Here is an 18,545-nt window from a genome sequence, read left to right on the forward strand (position 1 = left end):
TCTGAGACATTAACGTGACCCGAGACACCCGTTAGCGGCTGCCCGTACCCTCCCCGCCCAGAACCGCACATGGAGGGGAAAGACGTACACAAACCTCCCTGGGGCTGGGCCACAGACTTTACATTGTAACCGCAAGAAAGCATTGGAGGGACGGAATTGGCCAGTGAAGGGAAGATGAAAAATCGGAGGCATTAGAATGTCCTAATTGCTAACACAACTGTATTTTAAGGCCAGATTCAGGAAATGGAACTTCTTGAATCAGTGCCATTGGCTAATCCTCCCTCTGGAGTTATTTCCTACCTTGTACGCATGATGTACGTTTGTAGATTGCCCAGCCAATTTGTGATGTATACAGTTTCCGTATTTTTTTTTGATTTTAGGTAAATGTAAAAAAGAAAAAAAGGCCTAAAAAAAAAAATACATTGTATGTTTACAATGTATCTTGTTATCGACAGCTTCGCCCAGGCATCTGTCTACAGCACCAAGGTTCATACTGAAAATAGTAGCCAATGAAAAACACATCGTCAACTACTAACAATTGAAAGCAGCACAGCTGAGTGAAAACATGTGCATAAAATAACTTCGGGCCGACTTACCTTAAAGGTAACGGACGCCTTGGTGCAGTAGAATCCTATGGACACGACGGGGTCTCGAGGCTGCGCATGCTGCTGGGTGCCACTCGGGCTGGACCCTGGCTCTCTCTGGTGGTAGGTGCCGTCCTCGCCCTCCTCGTCCTCCTCGCCCACGATGGCCGGCACGAAGGACCACGCCCAAGAGACCCATCCCTCGTCCATCTGGTCGTCGGGCCCTCCGGGCTGCATGTAGAGCTCTGAGCTGGAGAACGGCCGGGCCATCCCCTGGTTGTCCTCCTCCACGTCCATACCTTGAAGCAGATTAATACGTGGCTCAATAAAAGGAGTAAGCTGCGAGGCGGGTGGCGTAGCAGCATCACAGCTCAAGGTTTGCAGCCTTAAAAAATGTGGACAATTTGAATAACATTACCTTGTTAAAGTTCAGTGTGCTACAATACATCATAGGAACATAACTAGGGAGGGTTATTGATTGCATGGATTCAAAACAATTAATCTTTGCCGTGTCGTGAGCAAGATGAAATCCATCAATGTAGTCAAGCTCTTTGTAGAGTACCTCTGAGGTGCATTCCTTGAACACATTAAAAATAGTATTAAATTAATGAGACATTTTCAGAGAACAAATAGTCCACAGAGAATGTCTTTTGATAGTGTATATCATGCATGTTTTTATTTCTGATTTTGCTTATTACAGTGCAGAAAATGAATTTGCCCCATGTCTGGAGTTAAACTTTCAAAAGAGAGTTGTGGCAGCTGTCAACTGAACACCGAAAACATTGTTCTCAACAGCACTTTCACAATAGCTGCTGCCAACATGCAGGTGTGAGAGCGGCATGAGTGTGTATGTGCGAGAGAGGGAGTGTGTCAGTATCCACGTATTAATAGGCGAGAGAACAAGAGAGAAAAAGACCATTCCAGTGTGGGTCAGAGGTCACCGCCTGTCAAATCGCATCTTGACAGGAGGGACCTTGGCCTGCAGTCAAAGCGGCCCCCGCTGGGCCCCGACAGCACCAGGGGGCCCAGGACCACAGGTCGCTGCGGCAGTGACCACTTCCAGGAGGAGGATGGCCGGTTAGGCCGAGGAGCAGAGAGTTGAACACAAGCCAGGCTGGTGAGGCTCAGTCAGGGACAAAGGGTGGAGTCCTGGAACGGACACACGCTGGGAGACAGACGAGGGTGTGCAGACTGAAGCAAGACTAGCTGGCTGCAGTATTTGTTGGACCGAGCAAACCGATGAGTGATAGAAATGGCTGCTTTCGTACATTTTTATATCTAAATCACAGATCGTGGATCTAGATTTGCGTGACACTAGCAAAGCAGGGAGGATAAACACTACGTGCACACCGATATGGATTGATGGGACTTCTTTGGAAGAGGTTGAGCAATTTTAAATACCTGGAAGTCCACATCACAGAGGATCTGACGTGTAAAACACACATAGACACTCTGGTGAGGTGAGAAAGACAAGGCATCGCCTTTATCACCTCAGACAGCTGTAGAAATCCTTGCAGAGGATCCTTCAGTCCTTCTACTCTGGGGCTGCAGAGCACATCCTGACAGGATGCATCACTGCCTGGTTTGGCAACAGCTCTGCTCAGGATAGGAGGGCTGTGCAGAGGGTGTTGCGATCGGATGAACACATTGTTGGAACTACACTTCCCTCCCTGCAGGACTTATACACCAGGAGGTGCAGAACCAGAGCCTATAGGATCATGAAGGATTCACACCAGCCCAATAACAGTTTCAGCTGCTGCGGTCAAGCAAGCGCCTCTGCGCTCACACAGCTACAACAGAGCGACTGAGATGGAGTTTCTTTCCCAAGGCTATCAGGGCTGTGACCACTGATCTTAACAGGACCCCTAACAAGTTCCTCAAACGGCCCCTCCAATGCACATGCACATAGAAACACACCGTCATTTTTACAGATCCCTTATTTACATCCATCACTAAAATTATTGTCTTTGTTTCACTGTAAATATTGTTGCTTCTATTTATAGTAAAATTGTTAGAATCCTGTTAGCATTTTCGCTTTCATCTCACTGTACATGTAAGTATGTGAATGTGACAAATAAAGTTCTTGAATTGTGAAACTTCAATCAAAAGGGAAGGGTTTTAACTTAAGTAGCCTCAAGAGTGCTATCATGTGTCAAAGCAAAATGAGGACCGTGGATGACAAAATTGGGACAGGCCTTTTGGAACAATGGGGTTGTGTGTAGCATGTAACAGAGCATGTGGTTGAAGAGGAAAAATGCGTGCTTGATTCAGAACCAAGAAGTTGGACAGTTGAGTAAGTCATATGGCTGTCTTGGGATGGATAACGGATAAAACTGTAGAAAGTAGTTTCTTGAAGTCACGCGAACAAGCTCACACCCACGGCAGGTAGGGCTTGAGGGAGGGCATTCAATCATCCTGACCTTTGACCTCGGGCCCATCGTGTCCGTGTCCGTGTACACATGCAGAGAAGGACGGCTGACGTCGGCGGGGAAGAATGTGTAATCCCATTCCACTCGGCCCCACGTCCTCCGCGAGAAAACAATATGGTCTGTGAGGTCACAGCGGAGGATCCCAGGGGGTTAGGCGGTGAAAATTATGACATATTCTTAATTAAATCTTTCACTTTGCGAATTGGCAGTTGGAAATCCCATGTTATGGTCTTTTTTTTCTTTCTATTTCACTAACACCGAGTCCAACTCAAAAGCAAATTTTTCCTTATTTTTCAGCTGGGTGGTGCCTATCCAGTGAAAGGCTTTGAGGTGTCAGATTTGAGGCTCTAAGCTCTTTCCCTTCACGTCTACATCCGTCTGACCAAAGTACCTGGGCAATCAAAATAGGAGCGAAATTACAAATCAAGTGATCACAACTTGCCGACTTAAGGGGACTTTGAAGTGTTAATCCTAGGTGCAAAATACCAGACGCCTGATCCGAGAAAGGCTCCAAGAAGCCTACATGGTTAGGCGGTTGAGATACAAACACCATGTGCATTTAATCAAGGTACCCTGCAAAAATGCAAGGTGAAAGACATCCAATATACTCAGGTAGAGATAGGAATACAGGAATAGCTTGACAGCTGTACCGTCATGTAACTCCCCCCAGAATCCTACTTTCTCCAGGCAGTTAGATCTCGGTCTGTCCGTCCGTGAGTGAGTGAGTGATTAAGTGAGTTAGTTTGTGTGTGTGTGTACGTGTGAATAAAATGAGATGAGCAAGATAGGTGGCGAAAGAGGGGAAAAAAATGTCAAAAAGCGAAGCAAAGAAGCACACGCAGCAAGGAGTGAGAGAACAGGCAGTGCCCTCCCAGGCCAGTAGATGTCCCTCCATGTTTAAAGAGAAGGAGGTGGACTGGTCACCTGACCCCTGAGCTAAAGGCCACCACGTGTGCGCAGACAATGATCTATGCTAATTCTAATTCTGTCGAGCCAATAAAAACACACATAACAAAATTGGATGCATGATTTGGAGCTTGCAATTCTCCCATTCGCATAAAGACTACATACAAAGCGTGTAGATATGCACACGCATACACGGCAACTAACACGCCTCCTATTCTTACATCCCCTGTAGTAACATGTTTTCCCTTTACTTCTTTCTCATGGGCTACATGCCAGTAAAACAGACATACTGAAGCAAGGGGGAAAAAACATGTGTACCAGGATAGAAACTAACTGAGCTAGACACTGCCAGGCTGACATTAAGATCATTCTTGCTTTTGAAATCTCTCTTCCTGGGCAGGAATGTGAGACACTTTTTTTTGCATAATTTCATATTTAAAAATGTTTCCACTATGCCAGACATGGGAACCCTGTGGCCTTTACACACTTGTGTAAAAATAGAAAATAGGAGGATGAATTAAAAATATATCTAAAATATTTCTAATATTAAACTGGCCACACAAGGGTGTGTGTGTGCGTGTGTGCGTGCGTGCGTGCGTGCGTGCGTGCGTGCGTGCGTGCGTGCGTGCGTGCGTGCTTGCGTGCGTGCGTGCGTGCGTGCGTGCATGGTGTATGCGTGTGTAGTCGGGCACATGCCCATGCACATAAACACACACACTTAACCTCATCATCAATTGCATGCTCAATCTCTTACACAAAGCACAGACACACACACTTTTTTCACCACAGGCCTTTTGAAGCTAATTCTTCTCATACTCTGTGGACGTGCAGTGCTCTCTGCCGTGACCAGCTGGTCCACTCAAGCGTGTTAGCCATCCATGTTTCCAACCACTGAACCTTCTGCAGTGTTTCAGAGTCAAGCTGTTGAGTTTTAGACACGAGAGAAGCCGCTCCTCTCTAATCCTGCCTGATGGGTTGGTGAGACACACACCGCTCACCTATTAGTGGGCTATTCATTAATGAAAACATTGGCCGCTACCTATAAGCAATGCGAGCACGGTGATTCACGGGCACATAAACACATTACAAGACTTTTTCCACATGGTTAATTCAACCAAAAGAAAAATACTGTCAAATCGGGGAACATTTATATTCTCTTTGAAGACTCTCTAGGAAGAACCCTGTTCAATTAAAAGTCACGGTCTATTAATGCAGATCCAGACTGAATCATTACTCTGGACACACACACACACACACACACACACACACACACACACACACACACACACACACACACACACACACACACACACACACACACACACACACACACACACACACACACACACACAGTGAGCCTTCATTCTGTCCTGGTAGAGTCAGTTACTAAAAGCGGCGAGCAAAGACCGAATGATAGACACGGGGAAACATGGCATGCACACACGCATGTGCATTCATGGGCACACAGAACACAAACACACACCGCTCCGACCCATAGCAGGCTAGCGAGGGGGGGAATCAAATAAGATGTGATGAAGTACTGTGTTAAGTCACAGGTATCATGTTCCAGCAAACACGCAACAATGAATACTCACAATGTTAACAACTTATAAATAAATACTCAGGCAGTCCCAGCCGGGCACAAGGGACTTTAGTGTAGCCGAATATCACAGAATAGCGATCTTATCACCAGCAAACACGGGTTAGCCGCCATTAATCAGCACTGCTGCAATAAATAATAGATCAAATTCACTAAGCCTGTATTCAAAAGGAAATAAATAAACAACACATGGGGGCTAATATTGAAAGCCATATGTGAAACAAGCCCGACAAGTTTCATTCCGCTACCCTCCTCCTCCTCCGTCATCCCGCCCCACCCAACCCCACCCCAACCCCTTCCTCCGTCAATTACTTCCAGCATAACAAGATCTGGGGCCGCTCGGGTTCCACGCGCCGGTCCCCTCTTGTATATTTTTGCGATGGGATACTAATTCATTCTCGGAGGCTCTGCATAGCAGGGCCATGACACAGAGGTTTACATCTGGCATCGGAAAGAGAAGCGCCAGCCGTGCCAACTCGCCACTGAAGCTGAAGGCCCAGCAGGCAGGCACGGAGAGAGAGAGAGAGGAGAGAGACCGGGGGGGGAGAGAGAGACACAGACACACAGAGAAAGGGACACACAGAGAGAGAGAGAGGGGGAGAGTGAGACACAGACACAGAGAGACAGGGACAGAGAGAGAGAGAGAGAGAGAGGGGGAGAGTCAGACACAGATACAGAGACACAGAGAGAAGGGACATAGGGCGAGAAAGAGACGACCTGCTCTCCTCCTCCGACCCACTACCTTCCTCCTGGATGATTCTCTGGTGCTACAAGTGCAGTTATTCAAAGGCCAATTATCATACATGAGTATGCTGTGAAGAAGCATGCAGAGCTCCTAAGAAAAGCAGCGTAAAAAGCATGTGACGTTTGAATTGATTCAGTTTTTAGACAGAAACAATTATTGGATAGCATGTTTGTGAGTAAATGCATGTCGTTGAGTGCATATTAGTACACGTCTGCATCGATGCCTTTGTTAATAAACCCGTATTAATAAATATAACCACATTGACTCTTTATGGTACCATGTGTGCAAAAGGGTGCATCGTTCCTGTGCCCTAAGGGCAAACCAGTTCCTTTTATAAGGTGGACGCATGCTCTCTCTGTTTAGAGTGTCTCTATGGTCCCAAACACAGACAGAAAGTGGGTAGGACTCTCTCCTCCCGGCCCATCCTCCCCTGGTTCATGTCGAGTTACACAGCGGGGCGCTTCGTTTGTTGAAAGAGCGGGAGGAAGAGGAGGAGAAGGAGGAGGAGGCGCCCGTCTATGGTCAAAGTGATGTTCAACGTCCCATCCAGGGATGACAGACCACATGTGGCCCCCCATGAGGAAGGCAACACATGGGGGGGGCCGGGGGGCCGGGGCATTCAGCTCGTTTCCGTGGCTTGTTAAACACTTAAGAGAATTTGATTTCTGTTTGTAAATGTTGCCGGAGAAATACGGCTGTGGCCGTGGCGGCATGGAGCTCTGTGGGGGGGGAGGAGTTGTTGTGAAATAACTTGCACACAAACAGAGGAGGTCTCACACACTACTCGGAAAATGTAACTGCATGTATGGAGCAACAGAGTCATCCACATCACTGCTTAGTAGCTGGTGAACCGCTCTTAATATTCTTTAAGTACAAACAGCCATGACAAATCACACACACACACACACACACACAAATATTGTTAGTTTCCAAAATACCTACTCTCTTCTCAGACAAGTGAGAGCCGCAGCAGTGAATTAAAGTTGCCATTTGCCGGACACAGGTCAGACAGACACTCACCAGGCACGGGGGCGACCGACTCCCTGATGGGCCCACTGCCCTCGTCCGCGTCGCCATCCCGGGGGGCCCCGATGGCCCCGTAGTACAGGGCGATTACTAGCTCAAGGATGCGCATGAACATGGGCAGCTGCTGGTCGGTGACGGACAGCTTCAGGCTCTCCACCATGGTCTGCATCTGCCCGGGAAGAGAGAGAGGGGCGTGTGAGTGAGAGAGTGTGTGTGTGTGTGTGTGTGTGTGTGTGTGTGTGTGTGTGTGTGTGTGTGTGTGTGTGTGTGTGTGTGTGTGTGTGTGTGTGTGTGTGTGTGTGTGTGTGTGTGTGTGTGTGTGTGTGTGTGATCATGTGTGAGTGTGAGGGCATGTGTGTGTGAAAGCATGTATGTGTGTGAGAGCATGTGCGTGCGTGCAAGTTTATGTGTGTGCGTGCGTGTGTGTGTCAGAGCATGTGTGTGTGTGTGTGAGAGAGCATGCGTGTGTGTGTGTGTGTGTTTGCATGTGCGTGCGTGTTTTTTTGTGCGGGCATGCGCCAGTGCGTGTAAAAGCATGTGTGTGCGTGTGTATGAAGGCTGCAGGGTCCAGAAGAAGCGCTCACCTTGATGAATGCAGGGATCTTAGAGTTCATGTTGTCATAGGTGAAGTGGAGGCGTGTCCTGAAGGAGCATTTGTACAGCAAGGGGTCCTGGTAGAACTCAATCTTCCCGCTGCCGTTGCGCTTGTCCAGGCACACCGTACAGTCCGAGAAGTTGATCACCTTCCTCAGGACCAACTCAGGGGCTAGGTTGGGGTGAAGTGGGATGGGGTGAGGGGCAGGTAGCATAAGAGGTAGACATGGAATAGACCAGTGGTTCCCAATCTTGGGGTCAGGACTCCACTTGGGGGTCCCCTAATGCATCCTGAAGATCCATTTGAGCAAACCATATTTTTCATCCTGTAAACACAAACTGACTTCCTAATGATTCATAGCCACGGGCAAACTAATCACTTTGTGTGTGGTGGAGCTAAGCGATTACACAATTTTACCGGGAAATTGATATTACTGGCAGATGTTGATTGGATCAAAACAATGTGTGGAAGCAGAAGCACTAAAGTTAAAGTTTGGGTCGCAAACACTTTCAGAGCTGGAATTGGGGTCCCGGGCCAAAAACGGTGGGGAACCACCGGGTACTCTGATGCATGCGTTCGACAGACACTCACTAATAATCACAAGTTTTCAGGAAAAGATCCACTTGTGAGTGGATCTCTCACACACACACACACACACACACACACACACACACACACACACACACACACACACACACACACACACACACACACACACACACACACACACACACACACACACACACACACACACACACACACACAGGAGCAGGCCCTGGCAGTAAATCCTCATTATCTCTGAGCCTCCTTCAAACATAGGAAGCCTGGGGGGGGAGACACTGTGCAGACACCCCAGGGCTCTTATGAAGTGTGGCATTTACAAGAGGTCCAACTAAGTGGTACGTGTGTGTGTGTGTGTGTGAGGGATTGTCCATAATAACTTTCCAGGTTGTAGCAGACGCCTCCCGTCCGTCTTCCACTCTATGTAGCCCAAATGGTCGTTCCTTAAATAGTTAACTTGTGATTGTGCAGCCTCAGAGCATCTCCCAATAAATGTCGAAGGCCTTAGTCACCTTGCAATTACTTCATCCGTCAAACGACCCCAGCTATAGAGGATATCAATATTGACAACAATACCAGGATAAAAGAAGCGATTTTTCGGTTTGCAGAGGCTTACTTTGGCAGTGACAACTGCTCGTTCCTCAATGGGGGAAATTTCCTCGCAAGCATTATAAAAACAGAGCGCTGCTCTCAAGATTGAGAACTCTGATAATTTTGTCAATTGAAACAGCTGTTGACATTTAAACGGTGGCCCTAATACATCTGTTTGGCCTGGGTTTAAATAAACTATAAACACTCAAATAAACACACTCAAATAATCCTCATGCACAAAAGGTTGTCATCTTTCCTCGCAGCGCAGGGTTTGGTTGATTGTGGACGTGGGGGAGGGGAACGAGGTCTGCGATTGGTCGGATCACTCACCGGTGATGTCCATGAAGGCCCTCTCCCACGCGTCGTCGACGGTGTAGCACTCCGCTGACGTGATGTTGACGGACAGCACGATGTCGTCCTCCACGTACTTCAGGATCAGGTTGTTCACCACGATGTTCACGTTGTTCACCACGCGGCGGATCAGGCTCTGCACGTAGCCTATACACACGCACACACACACACACAAACACACCCCAATTTAAAACACAAGGAGATGTGCAATACATGTGCAAATATGCACTCGTGCAACTCACATTATAAATCACCTTACACCAAGGTACGGATGTATAAACATTTGCCAAGGCGGGCCAGGGTGAGCCAGACATACACACACACACACACACGAACACGCACACACAGTGGTAGAGAGGTATGCAACTCATGCCACACGTTAATTTAGTGCTGATACACAGTGAAAGACTGAAACCCTGGCCTGGGTTCCCTGAAAGCCTGGGCTCACTGCCGCTGACCCCTTCCATCCTACAGGGCTTGTAAATGCGCGGAGGACCTGACATGTTATTTCTTAGTTCTCGGTCTACGGCATGGACGTGAGCAAGTGGAGTGGGGGGGCTAAATATCTGTAAGAAAACATTGCTGGTCCTCACTGTGCCTCAGCGCGGCCACAAATCTCAGCCATATTTATGGATCTCTGAAGGGCTCTCTTCTCCTCTCAGATGTGGGGCCCGGCTCAGCCCTACACTAGCGTGCACGAACCCTGCTTCACACACAGCTCTTCCACCCTCTGTCTCTCTCTCTCTCTCTCTATCTCCCTCTCCATGAAAATGCATGGAAGCCAGGTCACACTCTTCAATGTACACAAACTCTAAAACACACACTTGCGCATGTGTGCGCACACACACACACACACACACACACACACACACACACACACATGCACACACACACACCTTCGAGGGAGAGTTACGGTCAGCACGGAGAAACTTTGGCCCTGCAGAATGCTAGGATTGTAAATGAATGATCTCTGCTGGCAGGCCAATGACAAGGAGGGAGAAGCTAAACAAATGGGCGTCTGGTGTTGAAAGTATTTTTATTATACGTTCACTTGATAGTGTGACGACTCGACCTACATGTTAAAGGACTCATTTAGCGCGCCTAAACAGCCTGTGAGGCAACCATTCATTGTAGTTATTGTATAAACACATGATGGACTATTAAAACGTATGACAGGGGGGGTCAACGTGGATAGAATTAGACTAGCCAGACGTTTTGAGGAAGGGGATTTGGGTTGATTCATTTTTGCGATGATGGAGCGAGAAAGGAATAGGAAAGGGGATTCTGCGGTGGACGGACTGGGATGGTTAGGGAGGTGTCGCAGAGGTGCTGGTAAGGGGGAGGTGAGAGAGACGGCGCAACCCCGTCGGTTGGGTTTCAACCGAGCCGGGGGAGCCATGCTACGGTGCAACCAGGACCTCCTAATGGCCTCAGTGACGCCCAGAAACAGAAGCTTTGCAGGGAAAACATACATGGTAAGGTCATTACTCACCAAAGTAAGAAAGAACAAAAAATATTGCAGACAGGGGAGTATCGACCATAAAGTATGAAAATATACAGCAATAAATCCCCCTAAACCAGGGGACGAAGGGCCTTATTCATTCCTCCCATGTACTGTTAAACACAGTCACTCAGAGTTAAAACATATAAACCTTTAATGCCTATTCCTTATTTTCCAAACCAAATGTTTGTCTTCCTGTATCGTACATGCGCGGCCGACACCATGTCACAGCGGAGGACTGCGCTGGGGTGAATGGTCGTGTTGGTGGGAATACTTAAATGGATCCGTTCCCTTTGCAGCCGTTCCGTACACAACTACAGGCTATACATTAGCATAATCCAATAGGGAAAATTCAACTTTGTTTGCAGCTTGACTCAACAACGTGGCAGAAAGCGGTTGCCGTAATTCTCCTCAACACACTGTACTTTCATCACTTGCATGTGTAGCGAGCACGTAAATGCCTGCTGCGTGCATGAATGTGGCCGTGTGGGTATGTGCGTGTGGGTGGGTGGCCGCGGGCTTCCAAAGCCCACATTGCACCTGCAGACTGGGCAGTAAAACGAGCGCTGTACCCCCTGCTATTTCCCGCTCTGGATCCAATTTACCCATGTCAGGGGCCCTCTCTCTCTCCCTCACTCTCCCTCCCTTGCTCTCCTCTCGGAGTTGTGTAAGCCGGCTTGCCGTTTGTGGCTCTCTCTTTAACTTGTCTTGCGTCGGCTCTGGGCCCCCCCTGTCTGTCTGTCTGTCTGTCTGTCTGTCTGTCTGTCTGTCCCTCTGTCCTTCTCGAGGTGAACCACTGCACCGCTCTGAACCTCTGTAAACAATTGACACAGCCAGCACCTGTGCCGCGGCCCATGGGGAAGGAGCCCACTTAAAATTGTTCAACCATAAAATGAGTGGAAAAACCAACTCCTTTATGTGATCCCAGCTCAGGCCAAGCACTCTCTTCTGTGCAATACAGGAAAGAAACATTACACTGTCCACGTTCGCCCGCTTCCCCGTATATGGAAAGTATTAGCAGCTATTAGCTGTGCCAGTTATTAGCCGGCAAGAAAGAGATTGACAAGTCTGTCGGACAAATATACAGTATGCTGATCCTGCGCTGCTGTTCCGCAATGAGTACCTTGCCACGGCTCGCGACGTGGCCAGAAACCTATTAGAACGAGAATGCTTGGCTACTGTAGGACAACAGCGCCTTTCAACCGCGGCGGATTATTCCCAGTATTCCATAAATCCCTATTTACATCTCCTAAGGATCGTTTATTCAACTTCCAGGAGACTTTTGCAGAGTGATAAAACCTGCCGGTTTTCCAGATGGCCAAACATGAGCTATTCGTCGCATTAAAACACACCCGGCCAGCAGCGAACTGTTGATACAGCCTTGTCCTTCAGCCCCTTTTTCCTGCTTCTCCTGAATCCCAGTTAATTGCAGATTAGAGGTTAACAATACAGTGCTGTTTTCTGCCTCTCCCAGTCATAGAGGTTACATTTTCTACCCTACTGGCCAAGCCTGATGAGCCAGGAAACCAGAAGAAGGCCCTGTCCGACCGTTAGCCTTAACAGCAGCGTGTTGGGTTAGCACGTGAGGCTTACTTAAAACAGCGTTGTAGAATACAGCAACGCACGCACGCACGCTATTAGCTGTGCACGCGCACACACACACACACACACACACACACACACACACACACACACACACACACACACACACACACACACACACACACACACACACACACACACACACACCTACAACCTGGCACTTGGGGTTCCTTTAAATTTCCCTGTAATCAATAAATGATTGTACAATCAGAATTAGCAACAATGTCAGGCTTCACATTGTAGCCTACAGGCGGCACCCCACCGAGCATTGTATGGTAGTGCTCCAGCACAACGTATAGTCTGCCACCATTGACCACGACACACCATGTCCTCCATTCATGCGAGTAGTGTTTCCCGTTAATACCGGAACAGCTGCTGTATTTATCCTCTAAGCAGCAGCCCCAGTACCAGCAATGCAGTAGCACTGAACACAGGACTTATGCTCTGCTATTCAACCAATCATACTCTAGGACTTGTCGGCTGTCACAAAGGGGGGGCGGGGGCCTCAAATACATGCAAAGTCTAACACGCAACAAGACGAAGAATGCACACGCAGCACTGGACGTACACATATGAGTAATCTCTCACGAGCGTGTGCACAAACACACCAGACACACGTGTGTAAGACAGTAAAAGCCTAAAGGAATGCTGCAGCAGGCATTCCAAAAGACCACCGCCTCAGAGTGTGTGTGTATGGGATTGTGTGTGCGTATGTGTTCATTCCTCTATTGTCATGCCGGGAAGATACAATGTGTTCTATGGAACAGCTGTGAAAGCGAACGGGTCTGAAGGTCATCATCCAGTGAGACGTAATGCTGGGGACGAGAGGCTGGGTCCACAGGCCGTGCTTCTGGAGTTCAGGCTGTGAGTATACGGGTCAGTGGGGAGTGGGGTGTTGCTCCTGACGGTAAAGCGAGAGCGATACGCCACGCCGTGCCAATAGATAGCCGGCAGAGTCAACACCCAAAGACACGCCACGTAGCGGCGGAGAGGTCACGCGAATAAATCATAGCGGGATCCCAAGGACACTGGAAGGACAGCGAGCGTTAAATCACATGTCCTGTAACCTCGTGACCACGTCGTGTGCGGAGAGAGAGCGGACATGGCCGGTGAAGTCCAGGGGTCCCGTCGAAGCAGATGGGATGTTTCCCCCCCACTTGCACCATGTGCACAAGATGACTCAACCCACAGAAAATGCTGTTTTGTAATTATCGTTAACTTTTACACTTAAGAGGGGATTTGCGAAGAGACGACGGTAAGCTCAAGTGACGCTAAATAAGTCAAGGAAAACCAGTGATTGCAGAACCAACCTCAGTGCCGTGACTCCATTGTTCACACAACTAAAATACTACGACTGACCCAGACTGTTAAAAGTGTCATAAGTGTGCAGCGGAGGCCCAGGCAGGGACCCGGCAGAGAGGAAGAGAGCTGTGCATTTCTCTCCCAACAGTGGCCGCCCGGTTCCCCCACCGACAGCCGTAAACATAATCACTCGCAGGATCGCCCAAGGTGGGAACACTTGGTCTTTGGTCTCTGCGCGGCTACCAGTCACATGGCAGACGACTGAACGCTGGCAGTTTTCCACCGCGGGCAGAACAGGGAGGACAAATCCATGCAATATGTGAGAGCGCAGAGCCAAATGGCTGTATAATTGCCGGTGGCGGCTTTCTAGTGTCGGTTGTGTTTTGTTTCGGTTGTTTTGAAGAGGGGAAGGTGGGGGGGGGGGGGGGGGGCAGATGCCTGCCGGAGGTTATGTCGACGTTGATGCTGACGAAGAGTCCAGACATGGCTCTTCAATCACTGCCCCACGGACACGTGTACGCACACTCCCGCACACACACACACACACACACACACACACACACACCTTAAACAAGGGAGTCTGCGGCTATCCGTTTCTGCTGAGACAGAAGCGGTGAGCTTGCGATGTGATTAATTCAATTCAAATTGAGGCAAGCAAGCATGTGGTGTAAACAGGGAGGATGAGTGCACACTAAAACAAGACAATGTGTGCTGCTATGAGGGACGAGGAACAAAGAACGCCTCGGAGCATAGAAAAAAAGCAAACGTGAGCTCTTCTTTTTTTTTCTTTTCTTAATCTCATAATTCAAATCAGCTCTAGGAGAATACTTTGCAAAAAGAAAATGACACATGTGTCATATTTATTTATATTTATTTTTCCGGTGTGTTCAAGTTATGGCTCACTACCATGTCTACAAAATGAATGAATGGACAACCTTGGGAGGCATTGTGGATGGTGGTCACTTCCTTAAGACACCATGGGGATTGGCGAGTGGGATACTGGTATTCACAAGAGCAAACTTTAAACAACGCAGGCCTATTGACTGGGGGTGAGCAATATCGCCTACGCTGGTTGCCACGAGATTTCTGGCCGGGTATCCCGACTTCTAAACAAAACATCCCTTAACTACAATTCCAATATCCGTAACAGGTTTGTTCTGTGTCTCGTTCAAGGAAAACATCCTCCGGCTGAGTCACAGCAGGTTAGCCTCACCTCTCCCGCCTTTAACCTCTTTTCCTTATTAATATCTACCAGGAACCTGTGGGATTACCCGCGATCATATACCTTCTTTACTTAGCGAGCTGCTGTGACTCGTGACTCCAGAGTTGTCTTAACAGGCGGTAATGGATCCAGTGCGGCAGTGCAGGAAAGGTATAGGGGCAAGTGCATACAAACGCATTCATGCACGCACACACACACACGCACTTACACACACACACAGACACGCAGACACAGGAGTAGATGTGTTGAAGTCGGGCCAGAGGGAGGCCCTGGGCTGGGAGGTTCCCTGCTTTAACAGCTGGGGAGAGATATTATCTCATAGCGTCAGGCCTGGAAATGGATCCTCCCCAGGAACAACCAGCCGGACTGCAGCAGCAGAACAGGCTCATACGTCCACATACGTCCACATACGTAATGGGGCTCTGGGATCAGGGACTCCAGGTTGGGCGTTAAACTGTGACGGGATCCTAAAAGCTCCATCTCCCTCGCTAGAGTTTCGTTTAACTGATATATGTTTTTTTCCCGTTTATTGTATGAGCCAGAGCTTTTAATCTAACTTTTAAGTACTATGTTAAGACGCATTGGCTCGGAATCATACGTCAAATATATTTTATTTTATTTATTTATTTTCATTTTGGGAGGGGGGTTTTACATACAAATGAGAAGCCCCAGATGTGGTCACAATAAAACCTTATGACTGTAAAACATCAGATTACAACAATAGTGGGAGGAGAGTAAATTAATAAGATTAACCCAGAGGGCAAGTCTCTCTCTACAGCATGAAAACTAAAACCATCCCCTCAGTAAAAAAAAATAAAATGTATTACTTCATAATAAAGGTGGTCCACCCGTTTCCAGGCCCTGTGAAGTAACTTCTCTGAACAAGACTGCATAAACACAAAAATAATTTGTCGTTTGCTAGTTATTAAATCATTGTGGCTTTTTCTGTTTTAAAATATATGTATAATTCAAATATAGGGGGGCTTATTTAAACAAAAAAGGTGAATACATTCTGGGTGGCCCCATTTGTGGATTTCTTTTTCTCAAAAACATTACCTAACAGCGTTCATTTGCAAAGCCATAAATAAACTATTATAATAAAAAGGGTTATGACGTTAGGCCTGTCCGAGCTAAACAAGGGCCCTCATTGTGAGGTGGTGTGAAGAGAGGCAGGCTTGGAATCCATGGCCCCTGTAGGAGGTATTCGGTCAAGTGGCCTTGCTGATAAGAGACGTCAGTCAGCAATTTATCACACGGACACCCCCCTCTTCTGTTCACTCTCTCTCGCTCCCTGGAACAAACACCGGTAATAAAACACATCTGCATCTTCATACAGGATTCCAAAAAACCTCTGCACCAATGACAGCTCTCATTCACATGTTTCAGTATTGGGCTGCTGCTGCTATCAGGGTGTAAAGACGGTACCCGCTGTGACGCCGGCTCTTCATTTGCATTGTGCGATGATAGCATTCACGCTCCAGCAACCGTAAAGGGGGCAGATTGTAAAAATGAAAAAAAAACACCTCCGCCTAGTGTAAACAGCCTCTCCTCTCTCGGTCTCTCGCTCCCATCCCCTGTCCTCCCCCGCTGAGCCCGTGCATGCACCGCCGGGTCACTCCCGGAGCAGGGAGTCGGGGTAGCCCGGCTGGGCCCCGGGGCCATCACTCACCTGGGGGCAGGTCCGGGTCACTGGGGGCCGCCTGCTGCAGCCTGCGGGGCTTGGCCTGGGCCTTGACACTGTCTGAGGCACTGCGGCTCGTGGAGCTGGAGCCACTCTCATGGTCATCCTGGTTGAAGAAAAACACACAGAAACAGACACACACACACACACACACACACACACACACACACACACACACAGCCGTTTAATGACTGTTATGTAGTAGTCGTTGAGAGAAGGATTGTATGCAAGGGGGTGGGGGTGGGGGGGGGTATCTGTGTGTATGTATGCAGGGATCTTCACCCAACGAGATCCTAAACCACTCCTCCTCCTCCTCCTTCCCCTCCCCATTTTACAACCGGCTCTACAAATAAACTGTAGACCCTGGATATGAGGGAGCGAAGGCCTCTCCACAACCAGGGCATGGCATCAGCACTCAGAGACCAGGGGACTGTTAAGCCCTGGAATGCAACAAGAACACCCATCAGTGTGTGTGTGTGTGTGTGTGTGTGTGTGTGTGTGTGTGTGTGTGTGTGTGTGTGTGTGTGTGTGTGTGTGTGTGTGTGTGTGTGTGTGTGTGTGTGTGTGTGTGTGTTCAGAGTACGAGGAGGAAATGGACATCCCCCTTCAGAGATGAGCCCGAAGATAAACAAAATGGGCCGAGATTGGGGCGTCTTTATTTATTGCTACAGCCCGTTGAGTGCCGGGGCTTCAAGGGGGCTCTGTGGCAGAGCGATGGAGGTCTGAACTCAAAACAATGGGGACAGGAGGAGAAACAGTGGTGAGGTCGGCGGGTCACGATGCAGTGGACTGTGTCTATCAGGCAGGCCATTGACCTTTATTACATCTACTGCAGGGTTAACGGCGACTCCAGAGAAGTGATTCATGGACTACTCCTAAGGGGGGAATCTATTCTAAGTAGCACCAGCACAGCTTCATATATTATTCCTGCCATCGGACCACAGAGAACCGCCGGTGACTTTGAGCAATTAGCAGGGAATCCAGGTCATTAATTAAAAGGCTCTGGCCCAGATGACGTCGCTACACGCAACTACGCTGGCAGCCGTATTAATGACTTAGCGGGACGGGTGGAATAATTCACAGTGCAAATTGTGTGTGACAAAAAATATGGTACATAAAATGACTGACTTCTAATGACAGTTTTGGCTTTTCATGGCGTAAAAGGTCTTGGGGAGAACAGTTTGTGTTCACAGGCCTGGACTCAATGGAGCATGATCGCAGGAATAACATTGGTGGGCTTGGTTTTTACGATAAATCATAAGCTACTTCTCCAACTACTGGTACAGACAGTTTGCACTCCAAATCCCCTTCACTTTGGATTAGCCCTTGGGCGTGATGACAGTGGGACAACGTTTCACTGCTTCTCTATTTGCCCTCTGCTCTTTTCCACCAATGACTCAATACCTTGTCGTCTTCCCATCCACACACAACGGGGGGCTGTGGATTAACGAATGGGCCAAAGAAAGAACGGATTAATCAACGGAAGAGGGAGGGAGGAAAGAAACGGTGAGCATTAAAAAAGGAACAAAACAAGTCATGAAAAAGAGGAACAGAGTACGATGTCAGAAGGAAAGAAAACCAAACGGTAAAGGTGAGAGTAAACCTCGCAGTGCGGCGTGATTAGGGCGCGGTAATCTTCACCGTCAGCAGGGGCGCAGAGGTAGACACACGCTGCAGTGGAGCGAGGAGTAGGGAGGGATCACATGTGGTTAGCATTTAAACTGAGTGGGGCTGGTGGGGGCCGTTTGTGTGTGTGTGTGTGTGTGTGTGTGTGTGTGTGTGTGTGTGTGTGTGTGTGTGTGTGTGTGTGTGTGTGTGTGTGTGTGTGTGTGTGTGTGTGTGTGTGTGT

At 48.4% G+C, this 18,545-nt stretch overlaps 1 protein-coding gene across 1 annotated transcript in view; it reads right to left on the minus strand.

Annotated features, from left to right (window-relative positions):
• Window positions 1–18,545, minus strand: part of LOC130391474 (intermembrane lipid transfer protein VPS13B-like) — a 209,687-nt gene that overhangs the window by 173,962 nt on the left and 17,180 nt on the right. Inside the window, exons 4-8 of the mRNA XM_056601627.1 lie at window positions 16,685–16,802; window positions 9,368–9,535; window positions 7,875–8,056; window positions 7,285–7,459; window positions 597–883 (exon numbers count right to left, since the gene is read on the minus strand). Coding sequence (XP_056457602.1) covers window positions 597–883; window positions 7,285–7,459; window positions 7,875–8,056; window positions 9,368–9,535; window positions 16,685–16,802 — 930 coding nt within the window. The remainder of the gene's footprint in view (window positions 1–596; window positions 884–7,284; window positions 7,460–7,874; window positions 8,057–9,367; window positions 9,536–16,684; window positions 16,803–18,545) is intronic.

This window comes from Gadus chalcogrammus, chromosome 11, assembly GCF_026213295.1.
Source record: "Gadus chalcogrammus isolate NIFS_2021 chromosome 11, NIFS_Gcha_1.0, whole genome shotgun sequence".
Taxonomy (NCBI): Eukaryota; Metazoa; Chordata; class Actinopteri; order Gadiformes; family Gadidae; genus Gadus; species Gadus chalcogrammus.